Source organism: Hakea prostrata, chromosome 9 (assembly GCF_041222555.1).
Source record: "Hakea prostrata isolate BN-2017 chromosome 9, UWA_Hpros_2, whole genome shotgun sequence".
Taxonomy (NCBI): domain Eukaryota; kingdom Viridiplantae; phylum Streptophyta; class Magnoliopsida; order Proteales; family Proteaceae; genus Hakea; species Hakea prostrata.
Window position 1 is genome coordinate 18,561,205 of NC_142608.1, and position 20,148 is coordinate 18,581,352.

Consider the following 20,148-nt stretch of genomic DNA (forward strand, 5'->3'; position numbering starts at 1 on the left):
CGCAGCGAAGAAGGTGAGCTTAGTTGGTGAACCTAATGAACTCTCGTGCCCAATCCAAAGGTATTCCCCGAAACTAGACTTCTTAAGTGAACTATAGGAAAAAACCCTATGCAATTTGACCTTGTATAGCCCTCCAAGTCCATACGTTAAGTTGCTGAACTATTCAGAAAAAAATTCTGCTGAAACATGTTTGGGTCGATACTGTGGGTCGATACGATCGACCCAATGTATCGACCAACACATGTTGGCCCCAGATTTAAAGATTCTCTGGAATATTCTTCACTCTATTTAATCATTCCTCGTGGTTGGAGCCCTATTCCAATGATTGCAACTCCTGAAAACGTGGAAGAGCCTCTCAAGAACACCTCCTTGGTAATGGTGAAGCATCTTCCCCATTAATCATTGCCAATTACTCACTTCCACCCTCTTGCTCTACTCTCAAGGTATGACTCTCTCTCCTAGTCTCTTTCTCACTCATCTTTACTCTCATTTCCGATGTTGGGACCATGGCTAAGGTGCTACAACCTTGCAAACACCTTACCATGAGTCTTCTTTACCTCAAACATTAATGTTTTCAACCATCTTGCTATGTTCCACTTACCTCTTGATCAATTAATATACATTTCCATGATTTGTTGCTTACCAACTTACTTTGTTTACCAAAACTGAGATGAAGCTTATGATTAACCTAATCTATACCTTGCATATGATTTTAATATTGCTCCTAAGTTATTCCCTACCTAATCCACTATGTTTTTCCCCAATTTGCATTATGAAATAGCCAATGCCATGATTAACAACTCTTGAACTTGATATGCCAATTTGGGGATTTCTAATTTGACCATTGGATGATGTTAATTCCTTGATAATTAGTGTCTGTATATTGTGTTTAAGCTGCTCCCCAAGTTTCGTATCGATCTGAGACCCGGAAGACCAACTTTGAGCCAAAAACCCAATTTGCTGTCCGAGACCCTTTGGGTTAATACAGTGGGTCGATACCATAAACCCAAGGTATCGACCAACAGTGTTGCCGTTAGCAACTTTTGCCCAGTTTTGATCCGTTCGATCTCCGATTGTTTTGATTTCTTCTCTAATCCTTCATGTATGTTTGTTTAGGGCTTTAAGACTATAATTGGACCATTCTCTTGTGACTTCGGATCATCTTCTTCACAATTTGAGGTAAGGACGGTTATTGCCATATAACATAGACTATATGATTTTTACACTGTTGTTGGTAACTTAGTAGACTTAACTTATTAATTGATTTTAGACATCATATGACTACTGTAGTTACCTTATGACAATAGCACCATGCTTAATTATTTGGTTTATCATGTTTACTTATTCTTGTCATTTATTCATACACTGTATTATGAGATGTTATGACATGTTTTCAATATGATAATGTATTGTTGATATGTAATGGATGGAAATAAGCATGTGATTGCTTAGGTATGATTTGGGATTGGGGAGTGCCCTACTGGTACTTCAGTCCTTGGACATCGAAGGGAATAGTATGGGATGTTCTCCGAAAATGCTCATCGACGCTTTTCTGGATCATTGGATGACATACATAGGACTTGTTTAGATGTATGGCTAGGATGTCCTTGTCGTATCAGACCCAAATCGGAAGGGCATTGAGATCGAACAACCAGTGGTAGAGTGTGGATTTGTGGGCGCTCAAGACCGGTAACCATCCCGTGAGAGGACATAAATCGCATTGCGGATACCCGAAAGGGGCCATTTATTGGTAGGGTTGCAAATGGCTAGACTTGGGCTCACAGGCGCTCAAAATCGGTAACCAACCCGTGAGAGGATGTGAGAGCTTCCTGTTTACTATTTGTGGATGACCAATAGGGTTGATGAGTGTGAAATCCCCCGGATTTCTACCCCTTTAACCCATGGTTTTAAGACCAAGAACCTGGGCCTTGATTCGGCAAAAATTGCGGACCATTTAAGTCGAGCCCTAAGGTTTGAAAATGGACCTAATGTTGGTGGATGACCCTCGTAATGACTCAACAACTCTCCTAGAGTTTAAATGAAGAGAGAAGATTAATCACAATGATGTAAATAGGGTGATATTTGAATGACCATAGATTGACGTCGGAGAATCTGATTGATGCGAATAAGGTATCAAATCGAAAGTCATCGAAAGACCTTTCCAACGAGCCAAAAATCACTAAAATCGGAGTCCATTTGGGAGTCCAAACATGGGCCGGAATATTGGGCCGTTTGGGTGAACCAACCCCCACCCAATTTTCTGTTTAGGGGCAAAAATGGAAATTCGGATTTTTAAACCCTATTTATGTTTTATCTCATCCGTAAACGCATTTTTGGAGGCTAGAAAGAGGCAAGGCTTTGGAGAAAAGGAGAAACGAAAGAGAGGAGCAATTTCCATTCTTCTGAAGGTGTCTGTGATCCGAATCTTCGCAAAATTATTAGGAAGGTTAGTTTTCTTTAACCCTTCTCTTTAATCATAGTTGGTGAGAGTTTCTCTTCTCTTCTTTCATGGGGATCTATGAAAGGGAATAATGATAGGTACCCTAGATGCTTATCATTTCTTATATTAATGTTTCTCTTGAGTATGGGAGTAATGGTAAGATCCCATGCTAAGGGTGATTCATTTTGACTCTCTAGGTTACCCACGAGTGATTTATGAGAGCCAATTTGGGGCATTTTGATTTAGGTCAAATTTAATCAAATTGAAGGTACCCGTAGGATCCTTTTTCTGCCAATTAGCTTTCCCCAAAGTTTCATTTCATTTAGACTTCGATTCGGTGGCGAATTAGAGATCATTCAATAATAAGGTTGGGAACTACCCTTTTGTAAAGTAGGGGTAAGGATTTGGATTTTCGTGGGAAGATTTTGGGATAACCCAAATGGACTCTAATTTGTGATTATTAATTTCTTGTATGAATAGGCATTATGTATCTTTAGTCACCAAACTTGTGGGAGTGAATTCTCGGACTTTGGAGAAAGGAGCAAAGTAAAAAGGTGAGGAATAACTAACCTTGTTATACATAATTAATTATTGTTATTTTAATTTCTTTTATTGATATAAACTGTTGTAAATTTATATTTACCATGATATGCATGTGTATGACTTTGCACGAATGGAATGTAAGATTTATTGCTTAAGTATTTCTCTTTGCTATTGAATCCTATGTTATTGATATGAATATGGTATGATATTGTATGAGATGAAAGAGGAGGAATATTATTATTCCCTTTACCTTGTATTTTTACTAGGGTCATGGGTTCGCCCATTGCCCTAGTGATCTTATGTGATTGTCTAGGTAACATTGGGGAATGGGGAATGCCCTTTTTGCATTTCTGTCATAGGATACCAAAGGAGGCGGTATGGGCTGCATTCCTATGGTGCCCTTGGCGCTTTCCCTAATTATTGATTGACATATGTAGGGCATGTCTAGAAGTGTTTGGCTAAGTGACCTCATGAGTACTACTACCCTTCCGGTAGGGGTATTGAAACCGGTTAACCGGTGATGTCAGTGGCTGGGTCCTATGAGCATCAAGCAGGCCCACTGTCATCATGAGATGGTAGGGTTGCATATAATAGACAAGGGCTCATGGGCGCTCAAGACCGATGAAATGACCCATGAGAGGACATGGAGAGCATCCTGTCCATTATATGTGGATGACCATAGGGTTAGGGGTCAACATAGTCTGAGTTGGTTGGTGCCATAGGATACGTCGAATCTAGGTGGGAAAAGATACTGAACCGAGTTGGTTGGTGCCATAGGGGAAGTATCCGGACCATATGTAGTACGAGACCGTATGACTTTGCATTGGGCTTAGAGTAATCCTTGACACGCGCCAGATCTTATACCAATGGTGATGTGAGAGAGTGGTGACTTATACCCTAGCCACGGATTGATGTGACTTGACCCAATTGCCGAGGAGAACCCAACAGACATGCTTGAGTGCCATGAGGGAAGAGTGATGAGACCGCCCAAAGAAGACTGGTGTGTGACTTAATGCGTGTCTACTTTAGAGACTACATTATAGAGTTAGGAACATCATATTATCATCATGCATTTGTTGTTTATATTATTAAATACATGATTGTTTTATGAATTATGATATGGAGTATGTATGAATGTATTGACATGAATGTTAGTTACCTCACTGAGTTCTATGAACTCATTCCTTTTTTTTGTTTGTTTCTTTAGACTGCTCTACAAGTTATGAGGACCCCTCCTACACTGAGGATCCTTTGATAAATGGCTACCAGGAGGGTGTTGTCGGAGAGGAAGTGGAAGCTCATGACGTTTCATGTTCATGCCAAGACTGTTCTTATGGAGTTTCTTTTCCTTACAGCTTCCTTAAATGATTTTTCGCTGCAACTTTAAATATTCTTTCTCTTCTAAGACTCTAATGTTTAGTTTTGATTTGAAATAATGGATGATTGTAATCATTATTTAAGATTTGATAATTTATTACTTGAACTTGATTTATTCTTGTCCATTTAATTATGCTATATTATGTTTTGTATGGATTTGTCACTGAACCTAGATCTTGCGGTGTATCACCCCCACGGGTATTCGGGTATTACCGGATCCGGCTGGGTGGGGTGTGACAATGAGTCCGTAATCCGCGATTACGCTGACTCTAGTGTGAAGGATACCGGAAAGGATCGTCCGGGGCGAGGAATGGACATATCCAGATCTGACATGATACGACTGAGTAGATGACTTGCATTGGGCTAGGCTTCGCCATGACATGCGCCAATACTTATACCAATGGTGATGTGAGAGAGTGGTGACCAAATCCCCTACCATGGCTTGAGAGGACTTTACCTAATTACCCTAGCAGACTCAAGATATCTTGTATGATTGAGGGGGAGTGACAGACGACCTAAAGAAGTATGGTGCTATGACTTAAAGTATGTCTACCCTAGATGACCAACATACTTAGAGTTAGATTCATGTTTGCATCATATGTCTCATATCATATTGCATCATGCTATGCTATGCATCATATGATTTATGTTATTATGGAATAACTTTCCTTGCTGAGTTCTTTTGAACTCACTCCTTTTTGTAATATATTTTGTTAGACTTTTCTGCAGGTACTACTACTGTTGACTGTGACGGTCAACACTTTGAGGACTAAGTTGGTGACTCTTACCACTTTGACTACAGTGACTACATCTGTGAAGGCTATCAGTTCAAGACTCATATTTGTCAGGAGTAGATCCGGCCTGGCTTAGTTTCTTATGATTATGTTATTGAGGAGACATTGTATAAGTTAGAAAAAACTGTAACTTAGTTGCTTACCTTTTTATTTCCCTTTTTTGGAGATCTGGTTGTAATCATTACCTTATTTAAATCTACCTTCCGCACACATTTGTAGAGTATATTTCCCTATACTCTATATTGGTCTTTTGATTTGGTATTTGTTATTCCGCACTCTGATGTTCTTTGTGATCCTTCTGTGATCATTTCTTAACTTTTATTATTAGATTACGTGAATACCATAATTTGTTCTTGCTTTTGATTATATTATTGTGCTAAGTGGATATGATCATTCCTAAACTAGATCTGTTGGGTTGTGGATCACTCCCGAGTAACCCAGATAGGGTACCCCCTGGGTGGATTTGGGGCGGGATGTGACAGTCTACGGAGCCAAAGAAAGAAGAATGGAGAAATACCTGAACCTAGTCAACAATTACAAACAGTACTTCCAAGATTTGGAAGTTACTCAAGTACCAAGGGCAGAAAACGACCAGGGCGATTCATTATCTCGCTTGGCTACGGAAGGTATGGATGTTCGAGCACCTGTGGTTTACTCAGAAGAGCTTACTAGCCCCAGCATAAACATGGTCGACCACATGCAAATTTCAACCAAGCGAGGGATGGAGCCAATCATTCAATATCTAGAGAACGACCAACTCCCAGAAGACTAGAAAGTTGCCTGAGCAATTCGACAAAGAGCAGCTCGGTTCACAATCAGAGACGGATTATTGTATAAAAGATCCTTCACCCGACCACTTCTAAGATGTCTTGGACCACTTGAAGCTACCAAAGTTTTGAGAGAAGTGCACGAAGGGATCTGCGGAGCTCACGTAGGATCCCGGACACTCTCCAATAGAATATTACGCCAAGGATTTTATTGGCCTTCCTCGGAGGATGATGCAAAAGACTTCGTAAAGAAATGCGATAAGTGCTAGGCACACGCAAAGGTCTCCCACACACCAACAGTTCCCTTGACATCAATTCTATCTCCGATACCTTTCACAAGATGGGGAATAGACTTGGTAGGGAAGTTACCAAAAACATCGGGAGGAAGAGCATACTTGGTAGTAGCAGCTGAACCCCTGGCAACTATCAATCCCGAGCAGATGAAGCACTTCGTCAAGCATAACATATTATACAAATATGGAGTCCCGAAAATACTGGTGTCCGACCACGGAAAACAATTTGAGAATGCAGCATTCATAACATTTTGTAAGGAACAATGGATTGAGCACAAGTTTTCCTCAGTAGCATATCCCCAAAGTAATGGCCAAGTTGAGGTTACTAACAGGACTATTCTCGATGGGCTCAAGAAGAGGCTCGACTAGCTCAAAGGAAGATGGGTGGACGAACTACCTAATGTACTGTGGTCATACTGAACAACACCCAGGACGACCACTGGAGAGTCACCATTCCGACTAGCCTATGGAGCAGAGGCAAGAGTCCTGGTAGAAATCCAAATTGGATCACTTCGAGAAATAGAATTCAAAGAAGAAGCAAACATCGAAGGAATGCAAACCAATTTGGATCTGATCAACGAGGTAAGAGACAAAGCCCAATTCCGACTTGAAGAGTATCAGCGAAGAATAGCAACATATTATAATGCGAAGGTTTGGAATGAACAATACTTGCCCGGTGAACTGGTGCTTCGCCGAACGGCCGCTTTAGACCCAACGAATCAAGGGAAATTATCCCTAAATTGGGAGGGACCATACATAGTCATACAACAAGTCGCCCCTGAAGTGTATCATTTACAAGACCTGAAAATAAGCGACAAGATCCCTCGATCATGGAATTCAAATAATCTCCTAAAATACTATCAATAAGCATAGTCACCAAAAATGTCGCAGACACGACAAATTTTGTTATTTATTTCGGTGTGTAGCCAATATGGAAGATTCATAATCCCAATATTTCAAATTTTTTACTTCATCAAATAAATGAAGACAATCGTACAAGTTACTACTCGACTTCATATCAATTCAACTAGACGTACAGAAAGACCTAAGTTTCTTAGGCGGATAAGACCTGAGATTCTCATGCAGAAAGAACTAAGTTTCTTAGGCGGATAAGACCTGAGATTCTCAGGCAGAAAGACCTAAGTTCTCTTAGGCGGATAAGACCTGAGATTCTCAGGCAGAAAGACCTAAGTCTCTTAGGCGGATAAGACCTGAGACTCTCAGGTAGAAAGACCTAAGTCTCTTAGGCAGATAAGACTTAAGATTCTTAGGCACAAAGACCTAATGTATTTAGGCAGAAAGTCCCAAGATTTATTCTCAGGCAGAAAGGACCTAATATAATTAGGCGGAATAGACCTAAGATGCTAAAATGCTATGCTTAGGCACAAAGACCTAATGTATTTAGGCAGAAAGTCCCAAGATTTATTCTCAGGCAGAAAGGACCTAATATAATTAGGCAGAAAAGACCTGAAACTCTTAGGAAGGCCCTATGAATTTTAAGGCAGAAAAGACCTAAAACCTACTTAGGCAGAAAAAGACCTAAGACATACTAGGCAGAAAAGACCTAAAATTATTAGGCAGCGAAGACCTAACATTCCTTAGGCATGAAAACTTCAAAGATTTTCCATCATAACAAGTTATCATGCCTGGGGGGTAGGGGGTTATGATCAAGCAGCTGTTGACGAACAACTACTCAACTGACCGAACAAACATTACCTTACTGAACAACATGGCTTTGAATGATGAACGAAAATTACTTCACATGTTCGGTATCAAAAGCAATGCACATCATTGCCGACCACATATTACATCCATCCAAATCAACGGGTAAGGAATAAATACAAGCATGTGACCAAACACATATTTACCGATCAACCCAAGTAGTTCGGTAGTACAAATACTATAAACGAGCAACATGCAACCGAACAAAGGTACTTGTAAACTACGATAAATATCAAATATTGTTTACAGAAAAGTATCATTGTTTCAAAGCTGCCACAGACAGCAATAAAAAGGACGATCAAACAAAGAGAAAATTATTCAGCTACAACATCATCTAAAGATTTCTGGTCGGTGGCTTTTGTGGTCGTCGAGGGGCCGGCTTGATTGTCTTCCTCAGGGGCTAGCTCCCAGTCAGAGTCAAGAAAATCCTGGACGTCCACTTCCTTGGGCAAACCAAATGCTTTCTTGCCTACCGCCCAATCCGGCCGAGGAATCTTCAAGTCATCATATATACTCGGATCAATATATTTCTCAAACTTTTGAAGGTCAAGTCCTCGAAATTCTCCGATTATACTAGAGAAAGCAGCACGACGACCATACCGAAAGCCGGGGGCAGCAACCTTAGCCACAAATTGCTGACAACCCTTTGTTCGGACCCATTTGCGAATTACTTCATGACGCAGTTCATCAGAAAGATCTTGGAATGTGGTCGGGGAGGACTGAACAAGTTGATCGGTCAGATCTTTGATGAATTGATCCTTCTCAAGCTTCTCTTGCTCGGCGGATGCAAGATCCACATCTTTACTTTCTAACGAAGCCTTAAGGGTGTCAACCTTTGATTTAAAGGCAGACACCTTATCTTCGGCAGACTTTGCCCGGGCATCCGATTCAGATTTCTTGCCGGTCAGCCTTTTTACTTGAGCACTCAAGTCCTTAACTTGTTCCTCTAGCAAATGTATGGCGGATACATCTAGCCCAACAACCTCCAAATTTCCAACCCACGCTTGAGTCAGAGCACAAACCAACCTAAGGGAACAAAAAAGTTCTTCAGAAGAAAGTAAATAAATAAGTATGACTGAAGAAGTTACTCGGGAGAAGACTTGCATTGACATCACATCTTGCGTACGAGAAGAATCAATATCTAATAAAAACTTCTGGTTGGCAGGAAATGATACGCCCGACAACCACTCCTTGGCCACCTCAATCCCATCTTTATGATTATTTATAACATGGGAAGAAGAATTCAGCGACCATGAAGGCAGAAGAGCCGAGGAAGTGGTGACTGAGTGATCGGGAGGGGGAGAAGAAGGTAACACATCATCTCCTATCGAACCAGCTATAAAAGACAAAGGTGCTTTCTTTTTGTTAGGACGAGGGGGCAAGTCGGAAACCGTTTTAGGTCTCTTCGAAGCCGACACAGAGGTGTTATCCCGATCAAAACGAACTCGATCAAGCTTGGTCGGCACTCGAGTCTCAGCTTCCTCAGCATCTTCGTCGGCTGCTTGAGCGGTCTTCGCGCGATTCAATTTCACTAAAAGAAAAAAGAGAAGTATGTGCATGTCAGTACCGACCAAAGTACATAAAATTTAAACAGTGCTTGTTGATATGAAAATTCAAGTGTTACTCACCGAGTAGGAAACCCCAATGACGCAGCACATTGGGATATTTAGGACAATAGCCATGAACAGCAAACATGTTCCTGTCCTGGATGGAAGCTGAAGAATCATCTCCCTAGCACGCTCCTCGGCCTCAGTTAAAACGAGGAAGTCATTTGACCCTTCAATCGGTCCTCGGACCCAATATATTGGAAAAGAAGGGGCAGAAGGGGGTTTGACGAAGAAATATTTGGGACGTCATCCTCTTGTATTGGACGAGAGAGTGCCAGTACCGACAAAGTTCCCCGACCAACCACATTGGGAAGTAGTCTGTTTAGACAGATAGAACCATCCGTCTTGTTCTTGTTTCTTAGTCATAAAGAAATGGAGGAAAAGAGGAAGAGTTGGTCAGACTCCTACATGTTTGCCCTGGTAGAACCACCAAAAACATATCACATTTCTCCAACTGTTCGGAACAAACATCCTCGAACACATTCTAAAGTGGATCATTATTTCCCTAAACAAAGGATGGACGGAAAGACGAAAGCCACTTTTTAAAGCATCTTCATAAAGAGAAAATTCTCCTGGTCGAGGAGAATTAGCCCGTTCAAATGAGGTCGGGACCCGGAGGACATAGTCAGAGGGTATTTCGTACTTTTGACGAAGGTATTCCAACCTATCTTCGGTCATCAAGGAGGGAAGAAAATCAGGGCCAGTTGAGTACGGATCATAGTTTATATGGTCGGGAGTAAGTTCTTTGTTCTTCTCCACCGTATACTCTTCTAGTGTCAAACTATCCTTCCACTTTTTCCTCTCAGCTTTAAAGCGAGCCCGAGCACTTTTACCTACTACATCAGGTCGGGATTCAATTTCAATTTCGTCATTACTGGTATGTTCACGACCAGAAGCCGTTTCGTAGGTGTCCTCGGAACGCCCACTAGAGCTCTGGCCGGGATGTGCAAGGTGTTCGGGATTTTTGTTGGTTACAGAGGCGGAAACAGAAGGACCTTCTTCTAAATTCCTTTTGGGTTTTTGGATTGAAGAACCTTTCTTCACTACAACCATGGTCTTTCTAAGAGTAACAGGGAAGTTTAAAGTAAAGAATGAAAGGAAAACACAGGCAAAAACAAAGGAAAACACTACAGAGAAGCATATAAGATTCTGCAAGAAGTAAACCATGCTCCCATGCAACTAAATACAAAAGTTAAAGAGAAGAAATACAAAAATAACTTACTGATTTGAAGATGTGGAAGTTGTAGAGAATGAAGAAGGATAAGGCCCAAAAATGAAGAGGAACCACAGCTCTCGGTTTTTGTCTCCCATAGTTGCAGAAAAATGACAAGAAGATTAGAAAATGAGGAAAAACGAAGAAGGAAGGAGGAGGGAGATATTATTAAAGTCTTAGATTCTAATCTAAGGACTATGATAAACCATCATCTATGGCCAAATTTGAAAAAGCTAAGATTCTAATCTAATGGAGCATGGAGAATGCAAGTGGACGGTGGGAGATGAAAGGTTTATTTATCATGATGATAAGTATTTAATGAGATTTGACAACTACGACATGTGTCAATCACATACAAATTTCAAAAGACATGCTTTGATATCCGTGCAAAAATGACGGGTACTCATAAGTGGGACGTTATAGATTTCGAGAAAGAGCGCTTTGGTCGTTTGGACCAAGTGCCCCATATACGGGAAAAATATAATCCCTTGAACCGAGCACATATTTCTCGATTTCAATGGACTAGGGGGCTTATGTTAATGATAAAAATAGTCATTATATATATTTCGGTCTAAACGGTGCTAGAACGGTCTGACCACGGATTTTGTTAAGTATGGTTCGACCAGGTTGCCTATGATAGGATCGACCACTTACTCAAGGAAGCCCGGTCAAAGTAAACTTCTATTATCTATCAAATTCATGGAAAGACAAGTTAGGTAAAGAACTCTTTGTAGAGTTACTTTTCTATAACAACTCATCTTAGAGTCATATTCCGAATATAACTCTACCATCTTATACTATATAAGTACCTCATGTAAACATAATGGGATAAGCATTCATATTCTGAGAGATCAATTACTTGAATTCATTATTGAGTAGTTGAGATCTTATTATTGGTATTGACTTGCTTGTCGGAGACGTACCTCGATCCCCCAAGGTCGAGCTCATATTTTGTAGGTTCGTGACTAGGAAGGACGAGCGAGATTCCGTATCAACACATAATATCTTCAACTAAGTCACAGACTGTCCATAATATTATGCTAGGGTGGGTAATCTGTTGGATACAGTCAAGCAAGGACGGAACCAGCATTTAATATTGGGGGGCCGAAGAATGAAAGTCTAGATTGAGGAAGCACCAATGCTTTTTCGCCACATATTGTGGGCCTTATAAGACCCATTGGGGGTCCCACCTATGAATTATTTTATTGTATTTAGGAATAGGCCCACATATATTTGAAAAAAATAGGTAAATTATTAATAATGATATTTTTTTTCAATAGGTAAATTATAAAAATTAAAAAAAAAAAAAATGACTTCAACCCTAAAACATCATATGCAAATCGAATTCTTTTTTTAAGGTAAGAGATGCAAACCAATCTTACTAACTATAGATATTTTATTTACAATAAAAAAATTAAATAAAAAAATTTACAGAATAAATAAAGAAACAAAGAATATAAAATAAAATAAAGAATAACAAAAATAATGAGAATAAGAGAAACAATAAATAAATTGAGAAAGAGAAAAAAAAACCTAATTGTGGAGAAGATTTATTCCCAATTTTTCCTTAATCCACGCTTATAGAAAGGGAAGAATAAATAATAAGAAATAAACTGAAGAGAATAAACGGGAAGAAAAGAGGGGAGATGAGACATGAGGGACTAGATAGGGATTGGAGAGTTAGTTTTTAATTAGAAATAACATTTTAAATTATTTAATATGATTTTTTTTTTCAAAAATTTCCTTTAACCCATGTTTATAGAAAGATAATAGAATAAATAGGAAGAAAAGATGTCGAGAGATAAGAGATGAGAGAATAAATAGGGATTGAGGAGTTAGTTTTTTAATTAAAGATGACATTTATACTCATTATTTTATCTTTAAAAATTGTTCTCAATATTGAAGGGGCCAAAAAATAATATTTTGAGAAGATAAAAAAAAATGAAAGAAATTAATATATAAAAAAAAGAGAATTATATAAAAAAAATAATATCTAGGGGCCATGGCCCCGGCCCCTTAGTGGGTCCGCCCCTGCAGTCAAGATGGCTAGCAATTTCATCTGCAGGATATTCGTAGAGGAACAGCCACATGCAATAATAACAAAACAACACATTGCCTTCCAAGATTTGCTCGATGGTGCCATAATGTTATTATTATTATTATTTTTTGAGGTTCATCTTCTTCAGTTTGCGCGCATCTTGATTACATCCTCAGGGGATGCTTGTTGTCCTCAAAGGTCGAACTCATGACCTCACCACTAAGAAGTATAAATCTTACCACTCTACCAATCCTGCATTGACATGATGTTATCTTTTTGTTTGGGTGAAGAGCCAATCTTGGGATTAATGATTTTGCTTTGAAATTTTAAATTAGATGGGTTAATATTGAGAAGTCAAAAGCTATAAGCAAACAACCTGATTTCCCATGGAGTTCGCATCTATTCCGTGACACATATATTAGTAAAATATTCCCCCCTCCCATAATATCAACTCGCCCCGCTAAAAAAAAATTCAAAAGTCAAAAGCTGATTAAATAAAAGTGACCAAAATACCCATGACCTATAAGCGAAGGCCGGCTTCTAGTAATTTTTGGAGGGTTTTTGCCTTTTTAATTTTTTCAGTTTTCTTTTTGGTCAAATAGGGTTTTGATGATGTCATGTTAAAAAAATTTGCTCGTCGTGGGAGGAGTGACAGAGGACGCTAGCTACCCAAACGTTCCAAAAATATATAACGGTCGCAACGAATCCTTCTCCTGAAAAAACACAACTGCAAGGCAATAGTCACATAGAATCACAGAGAGAGAAAATAGTTAAAGAGAGATATCTTCGTTCCCAGAAGAAGAAGAAATCTCTCTCTGTATGGAAAACTAGGGATCAAAAACTGCAAGATATCTTCTTCCCCTGAGGAAATTTCTCTCTGTGAACGTTCTAGTAAGTAGCGATCGAAAACGGCAAGGTGAAAAGGGAAGGAGATACAAAATGGGAGATTGTCGACCTCTGGGTTTCTTGCTTGGATTGCCATTTGCCCTAGTTGCCTTGGTTATATCCCTTGTGGGCATTGTCATTTGGATCATTGGGTCAGTAACTTCTTTCTTTCATCTCATTAATTCTCGAAGATGAGTCGTCGTTCTTGTTTGCTTTCTTTCTTGAGAAAATTCAGATCTTGAAAGAATTATTTTTTCTATGAAAATCGATAAATTTCTAAGTTGTTTGCTATGGTTTTCTGATTTGGGTTTTGTCTTTTCAAAATTTTATAAATAAATTGCAGGTCGGTGTTGAGTTGCATATGCCCATGTTGCGTATGTTGTGCGGGAATCGCAAATTTGGCAATGGAAATTGTGCAGCTTCCTGTTAAAGTGCTCAGATGTTTTATTGAACAGATCCCTTGTTAAATGTTTGATGCTTCATGCTTGGTTTCATGTAATTATTCTAGTTATTTCGTAAGTAGCAGATCAGAAATTGAGTTGAAAATTGAGATGAGTTTTGTTTGTTTTTCCATTTATTTAATTTCCTCCCTTGTTCCTTCATGGGTTCTCTTTGTTGCCGCTTGGCTTGGCCTTACCCAGACGAAGATGGGCTTGGATCACTCGATTCTTTGGGTAGGAAAGGAAACAAGAAATACTTCAATGAGTTTCTTAGTAGGGTTGTCAATGGGCCTAAACCTAACTCTACTCAACCCTGCCGGGGTTTAAAAACCCTAAACCCAAACACTAACTTACAAGGATTCTTCTAAGCCCGACCCATACCTGATTTTTGACCTAGGGTTAGGGTTAGGGTTAGGGTTACCAAGGATATCTGAACTCTTTGACTCTTAGTTATGAAATAGCTAGCCCGAGGGTTAAGCTAGTTATTTCTAACCCAAAGGGCCAAACCCATCTTAGAGGTTAAAAAGTTAGGCCAGATTTAGACTAATAGGGTTTTATTGACACCCCTAGAAATTGGATAAGTGAATTGCTTGGTTCAGGTCAGAATTCGTCATGATTGATCCCAGTTCTATTTGAATTGCGTGGTTCAAAATTGTGCCTTGCATCACGAGAAGGTGCCATGCCACTCATAAAGAAAGATTTCCAAGTAAGAGTAAAAGTACTTGTCATATGCCAATTAAGAGAGATAGTAAACCCTCTAGTAGCGAAAAAAAGTCTCGAATACTTGTGATATTTTATCGTTCATCCCTAGGGACGCAACTATGTGGTCCATAACCTAGTTGAGGAGACCCCATTGGTGGAGGAGTCAATGATTTGGCCAGTTTTCACTCCCTTGTTAAGAGTACCATTCTTTGATGTAGGCTTGTTTTCCTTGTAAATAAATTGGCTTCATATAGAAAATCCTAAACCCTCTTCCGTTCTCTTTTTTTGGGTTTTTTTTTGTGTTTTCTGTTCTTCTTCACCCTTTACCCTCTTGACTAGTGATCTCCTGATGTGATTGGCTGTGTTTTCTGCTCGTTCTATTTTATATTTGTCTCTTAGTTTGACTCATTTTTCCTTGGGTTGTTGCCTTGTATCACCCATCTTGTGTTGTAATCCCATTTGGCATACTCCATTAAACTTTCCATTCACTTTTAGCATAACTCTTAACCCTCTTTGAAGATTTCCCTGTTTCTAGGCTCTTCTCGTTCCGGTTCCCTTTCGTGTTGCTGGTTCTTTCATTTTTAACTCTCAACTTTTTTTTTTTTCCCCCTCTTTTTTTTTTTTTTTTTTTTTTTTTTTTTTTTTTTTTTTTTTTTTTTTTTTTGTTGTGTTTTTTCCCCCTCTTTTTTTTTTTTTTCTTTTTTTTTGGCCCCGGGGTTTGCTCTTGTCATTTTTAGTCCAAAATAATTGAGACTTTGCATCTGCCTCCCCGTCTATGGTCATTTAAGGACAGTATCACTTTTATGACCAATTTGCCCTTTATTTTTCTTAATTTAAATTTTTACATAATTTAAAACTTGAGGATTCGATCGAAGAATAATTTAAACTTGAGGATCCGATCGAAGTTCCCTTTTTAAATTTCTTCAATAGTGTCGTGCTTCGATTCAAACACATTTTCGGTGGAATTCCAGCTTCAATGCATCTTCCGTTGGCTACGCTATTCCCCATTTGAGTTCTACCGGCAATCTGGCAACTAATTAGGGGAGCCGCTTCCTATTTCTTACCATTTGAGATTTTCTACGCTCTTTTGTAATCAATGGACAATTATTTGGCGGTTAATGGCTTCGGGTTTCTGTTGTGTTGGCTAATACTTTATGCCCTTGTCGTTGTTGTTCTTTGTTGAATGACTCCAAAGCTTCTTGGGCAATTTGCTATGGCCTTTTGCTTTTTCACCATCGATGGAGAGGAGGTTAGAGATGTTGAATAGGAGCCTGTTTTTCTAACCAATCACGATTGCAACGTTGGCCTCTACACGGGGGAAGATCGGCCACTCCGGGGGAAGATCGTTTTTAGGATTTATAATTTGTGTAAGATCAAGATTTTTAGGGTTTATAATTTGTGTACTTTCCTTGCAACGTCGGCCGGCCGCTGCCGATGGAAAGATCGTATTTTTAGGGTTTATAATTTGTGTCTTTCCCTTGCAAATGTCGGCCTCTACACGAGGGAAGACGATTTTTAGAGAAGGATCAAGAATTTTTAGGGTTTACAATTTGATTTGTGTACTTTCCCTTGCAAACGTCGGCCGCAGAGAGAAAGATCAATATTTTTTAGGGTTTCCAGTGTGTACTTTCCCCCGTAATAAACATTAGCGATGGTAGAACTAGAAAAGGAGTTCCCCGTAATAAACTTGCGATGGTAGACTAGAGGAGTCTGTGCGTGGTAGCTAGAAGGGAGTAACATGGTTATGTATGTTTTTAATTAAAAAGGGCAAATTGGTCATAATGATAATCTGTCCTTAAATTGATTTTTTTCTATAGTATAGGGGAGTCAGATGCAAAGTCTCAGTTATTTTGGACTAAAAATGACATAGAGCAAACCTCAGGGGGTCCAGATGAAAATTACCCATTTTTCTTTTATCCCCTACTATCATACGCATCATTAAGCATTTTCTTGGTGGTAATTTATGTGAAAAGTTTAATTACATCTAAGATTGAGACATTTTTACTTAGAAAAAAAAATATATCTTAAATTTTTTTTCTATTGCATATTGTATACGCAAGCCTGCCCCACCTTAGTGCAATCCTTTCCATATGCTTTGGTTGGCTTTTTTTATGCCTCCAAAATTTGTGAAGTCATGGTTTTTTTTATCTCTTACTACCATGATAACTATCACGGAGCATTTTCTTGATAGCAATTTTTTCAAAACTTTCATTACATCGGAAATTCGAATAAATTTTTTCTAACATGGGGTGAACATGCAAGTCCTCCAACTAGTGCAATTTTTTTTAGGAAAAAGGAAGACTTAATATTAAGAATAAAAATATGGTACAAGTAAGAAAATACAATTAGGACCTGAAAAATAGCCTTCATCTTCATGGCAACATACTAAGAAAGTTGGTCCGAAAGAACACATGGATCAAGCAGGACTTCTTGGTTCGCTACAAGAACCAGACTAATAAGAAAACTAGCACAATGATTAGTCCTCCTAATCCCATGATAAAACACATAGTTATCAACCTTTCCAAAGGCTTTGTTGAAGTGAATATATTCTTTGTTTATAACATAGTTTTCTATTCTCTTTGAGTTTGAGAACTAAACATCTTAATTCACATTTGTTCGGAAGATTTTGGAATGCAATCCAGTGGGTTTTTATTTTATTTTATTTTTTTTGAGAATTTTTATTATCACTTATACCTATTTCACTTGGTTTTAATATAATTTTCTTTTTTATGGAACTGTACAAAATTATATGGATCAAAACTAGACCAAACCGAACCATATCTCATTACAATTTCAGGCCAGCCCGGCCAATTTGCAGCCCTGAAAATAAACCGGGTGAACCAAGAAGGAGAGGAATTTGTTGCATCTCGACACCTAACCGTTGCCACGGCTGCAGAAAAACAACTCTGGAACCTTCCACATCATTCCCGTAATCCCGACTTTCTAGAAAAATCTTTTTACTTCTTCTTCGTCGTCAAAAAATCATCAAACCCAGTCTCCCTTGATTCTCTCTTTTCAATTGCAATTTAAACGCTACTCAAAGCAGAGGAAGAGCAGTAGAATCAGACTGAGAACCAGAAGCTTTTCTCAGGAGATTAGAAAACCCATATAACAGAGGCTACAACCTTGAAGCAGAACGATAAGGAAGGAAGAAAGAAGAGAAGGTCGGAGTAAATGGGCGTGGATTACTACAATATCTTAAACGTAGATAGGAACGCAAAAGATGAAGATCTTAAGAAAGCTTACAGGAAGCTTGCCATGAAGTGGCACCCAGATAAGAATCCCAATAACAAGAAAGAAGCGGAAGCTAAATTCAAACAGATCTCTGAAGCCTATGAGGTAATTAAGCGTTTTTTCTTTACTTTCCTTTTTTTTATATGATTTATTCCAAAATTATGGAATTTATGGTTCTGGATTTTTGTGGTTACAGGTTCTCAGTGATCCTCAAAAGAGGGCGGTCTATGATCAGTATGGTGAAGAGGGCCTGAAAGGGCAAGTGCCTCCGCCAGGTTCTGGTGGACCCGGTGGAGCTTCGTTCTTCCACACGGGAGATGGTCCTACAGTGTTCAGATTCAATCCAAGAAACGCTGATGACATTTTTGCTGAGTTCTTTGGATCCTCGAGTCCGTTTGGAGGGATGGGAGGAGTTGGTGGCGGTGGCATGAGGGGTGGAACCACGTTCCGTAGTGGATTGTTTGGTGATGATTTCTTTAGTTCTTTTGGTGAGGGAGGAGGAGGAGGTTCCATGAATCAGGGCCCTCGTAAAGCTCCTCCAATAGAGAGCCGTTTGCCTTGCACTCTTGAGGAGCTCTATAAGGGTACTACCAAGAAAATGAAGATTTCCAGAGAAATCGCTGATGTTAGTGGGTGAGTGTTTCTATGCTATCTATCTTCTTCTTTCTTTTTGGTTGCCATTGTTGCATTGGGGTTCTGTTAATTCTTTAATTAACTACTTGCAAAGCCAGTTTCTTCATCCACCCTCTCTCAGCTCTTTTAAAAAAGGACAAATGAAATTTCCTGTATAGCAAAATGAATTGTCAGGCCTGAGTTTGAATATTGAAGGTGATAAATGATGGCATACTGAAATTTCATTAGGCCCTTTTTAATTCGCACTTCGGTTTGAGATCAAAAGATGCCCAATGACCAGTGTAGCAATCAGATGCTTGGATCTCAGTGATGGAGGAAAAGATATGTTCTCTTCATAATGGGCAAGGAGAAACTGGGTGCTTTTGGTTGTCTTAGCTTGTCTTCTTCTAGTGATTACATTCTCAGTTTACTAACACCTCTGTTGATTTGTTGCACAGGAAAACAATTCCAGTGGAAGAGATTTTAACAATTAATGTAAAGCCTGGATGGAAGAAAGGAACAAAGATCACCTTCCCAGAGAAAGGGAATGAACAACCAAACGTTACACCCGCAGATCTCATCTTCATCTTAGATGAAAAGCCACATGATGTCTTCACTAGAGATGGAAATGATCTGATTGTCACTCAAAAGATAAGTCTTGGTGAAGCTCTTGCAGGTTACACTGTTCATCTCACTACGCTTGATGGGAGGAAGCTTGACATTCCTATAAATAATGTGATCCATCCAAAGTATGAAGAGGTTGTCCCAGGGGAAGGGATGCCTATACCAAAAGATCCATCAAAGAAGGGAAACTTGAGGATCAAGTTTGAAATTAAGTTTCCCACAAGGATGACTTCCGAGCAAAAAGCTGTAGTTAAGAGACTCTTTTGATATGTATTATCCATAGCAGAGCATTCAGATGATACTTACATGTGAATAGTTTTGAAGTTCATCTTGGGGATGATGATGTAGTTGGGTCATTACTTTTACTTGGATTGAGTGTAATACATTTTCAATTTAGCAAGTCAATAAGCTTCATTTAGATTTTCAGGTTACTTAATTTCAAATCGATATGTTCAATTGGTTGTTCTATGAGATCAATATAAAATATGATTTAGGCATGTATTTAGCAAATCCATCAGGTTCATGGTTCATTTAGAATATGGTAGAGAGAAACTAAGTACCAATCATATAATGAACCTGAATATCGACCAGAGTTGGATTCCAATGATAATGGAATGTCATGAATGGGGAAATCTGCCCATATTTTGTTTCAACAAGAGTTCGTTACAAGAAACAATGGTAATGGAATCTCATGAATAGTGAGATCTGCTCATATTATGTTTCAACATGATTTGGTCACAAGAAAGCATTCCATATGCAGTACCCGGAACTCAAAAACTCGTGCTTCTAGGCTCAGCTATAGATGCTCTCTCTGCTACTGACTCTCCTGTTCCTGACGATGATCTTGTGCTTGCAAC

General features: G+C 39.1%; 2 protein-coding genes across 2 annotated transcripts; both read left to right on the plus strand.

The window, feature by feature from the left end:
- Positions 1–13,528: 13,528 nt before the first annotated feature.
- LOC149004916 (taximin) lies at positions 13,529–14,222 on the plus strand. Its single transcript, XM_089135544.1, has 2 exons — positions 13,529–13,831; positions 14,023–14,222. The coding sequence occupies exons 1-2, from the start codon at positions 13,734–13,736 to the stop codon at positions 14,144–14,146; spliced, it is 222 nt and encodes a 73-aa protein (XP_088991670.1). The 5' UTR covers positions 13,529–13,733; the 3' UTR covers positions 14,147–14,222.
- A 3,502-nt stretch (positions 14,223–17,724) lies between these two features.
- LOC149004917 (DNAJ heat shock family protein) lies at positions 17,725–19,709 on the plus strand. Its single transcript, XM_089168176.1, has 3 exons — positions 17,725–18,160; positions 18,252–18,688; positions 19,126–19,709. The coding sequence occupies exons 1-3, from the start codon at positions 17,996–17,998 to the stop codon at positions 19,556–19,558; spliced, it is 1,035 nt and encodes a 344-aa protein (XP_089024302.1). The 5' UTR covers positions 17,725–17,995; the 3' UTR covers positions 19,559–19,709.
- Positions 19,710–20,148: the final 439 nt, after the last annotated feature.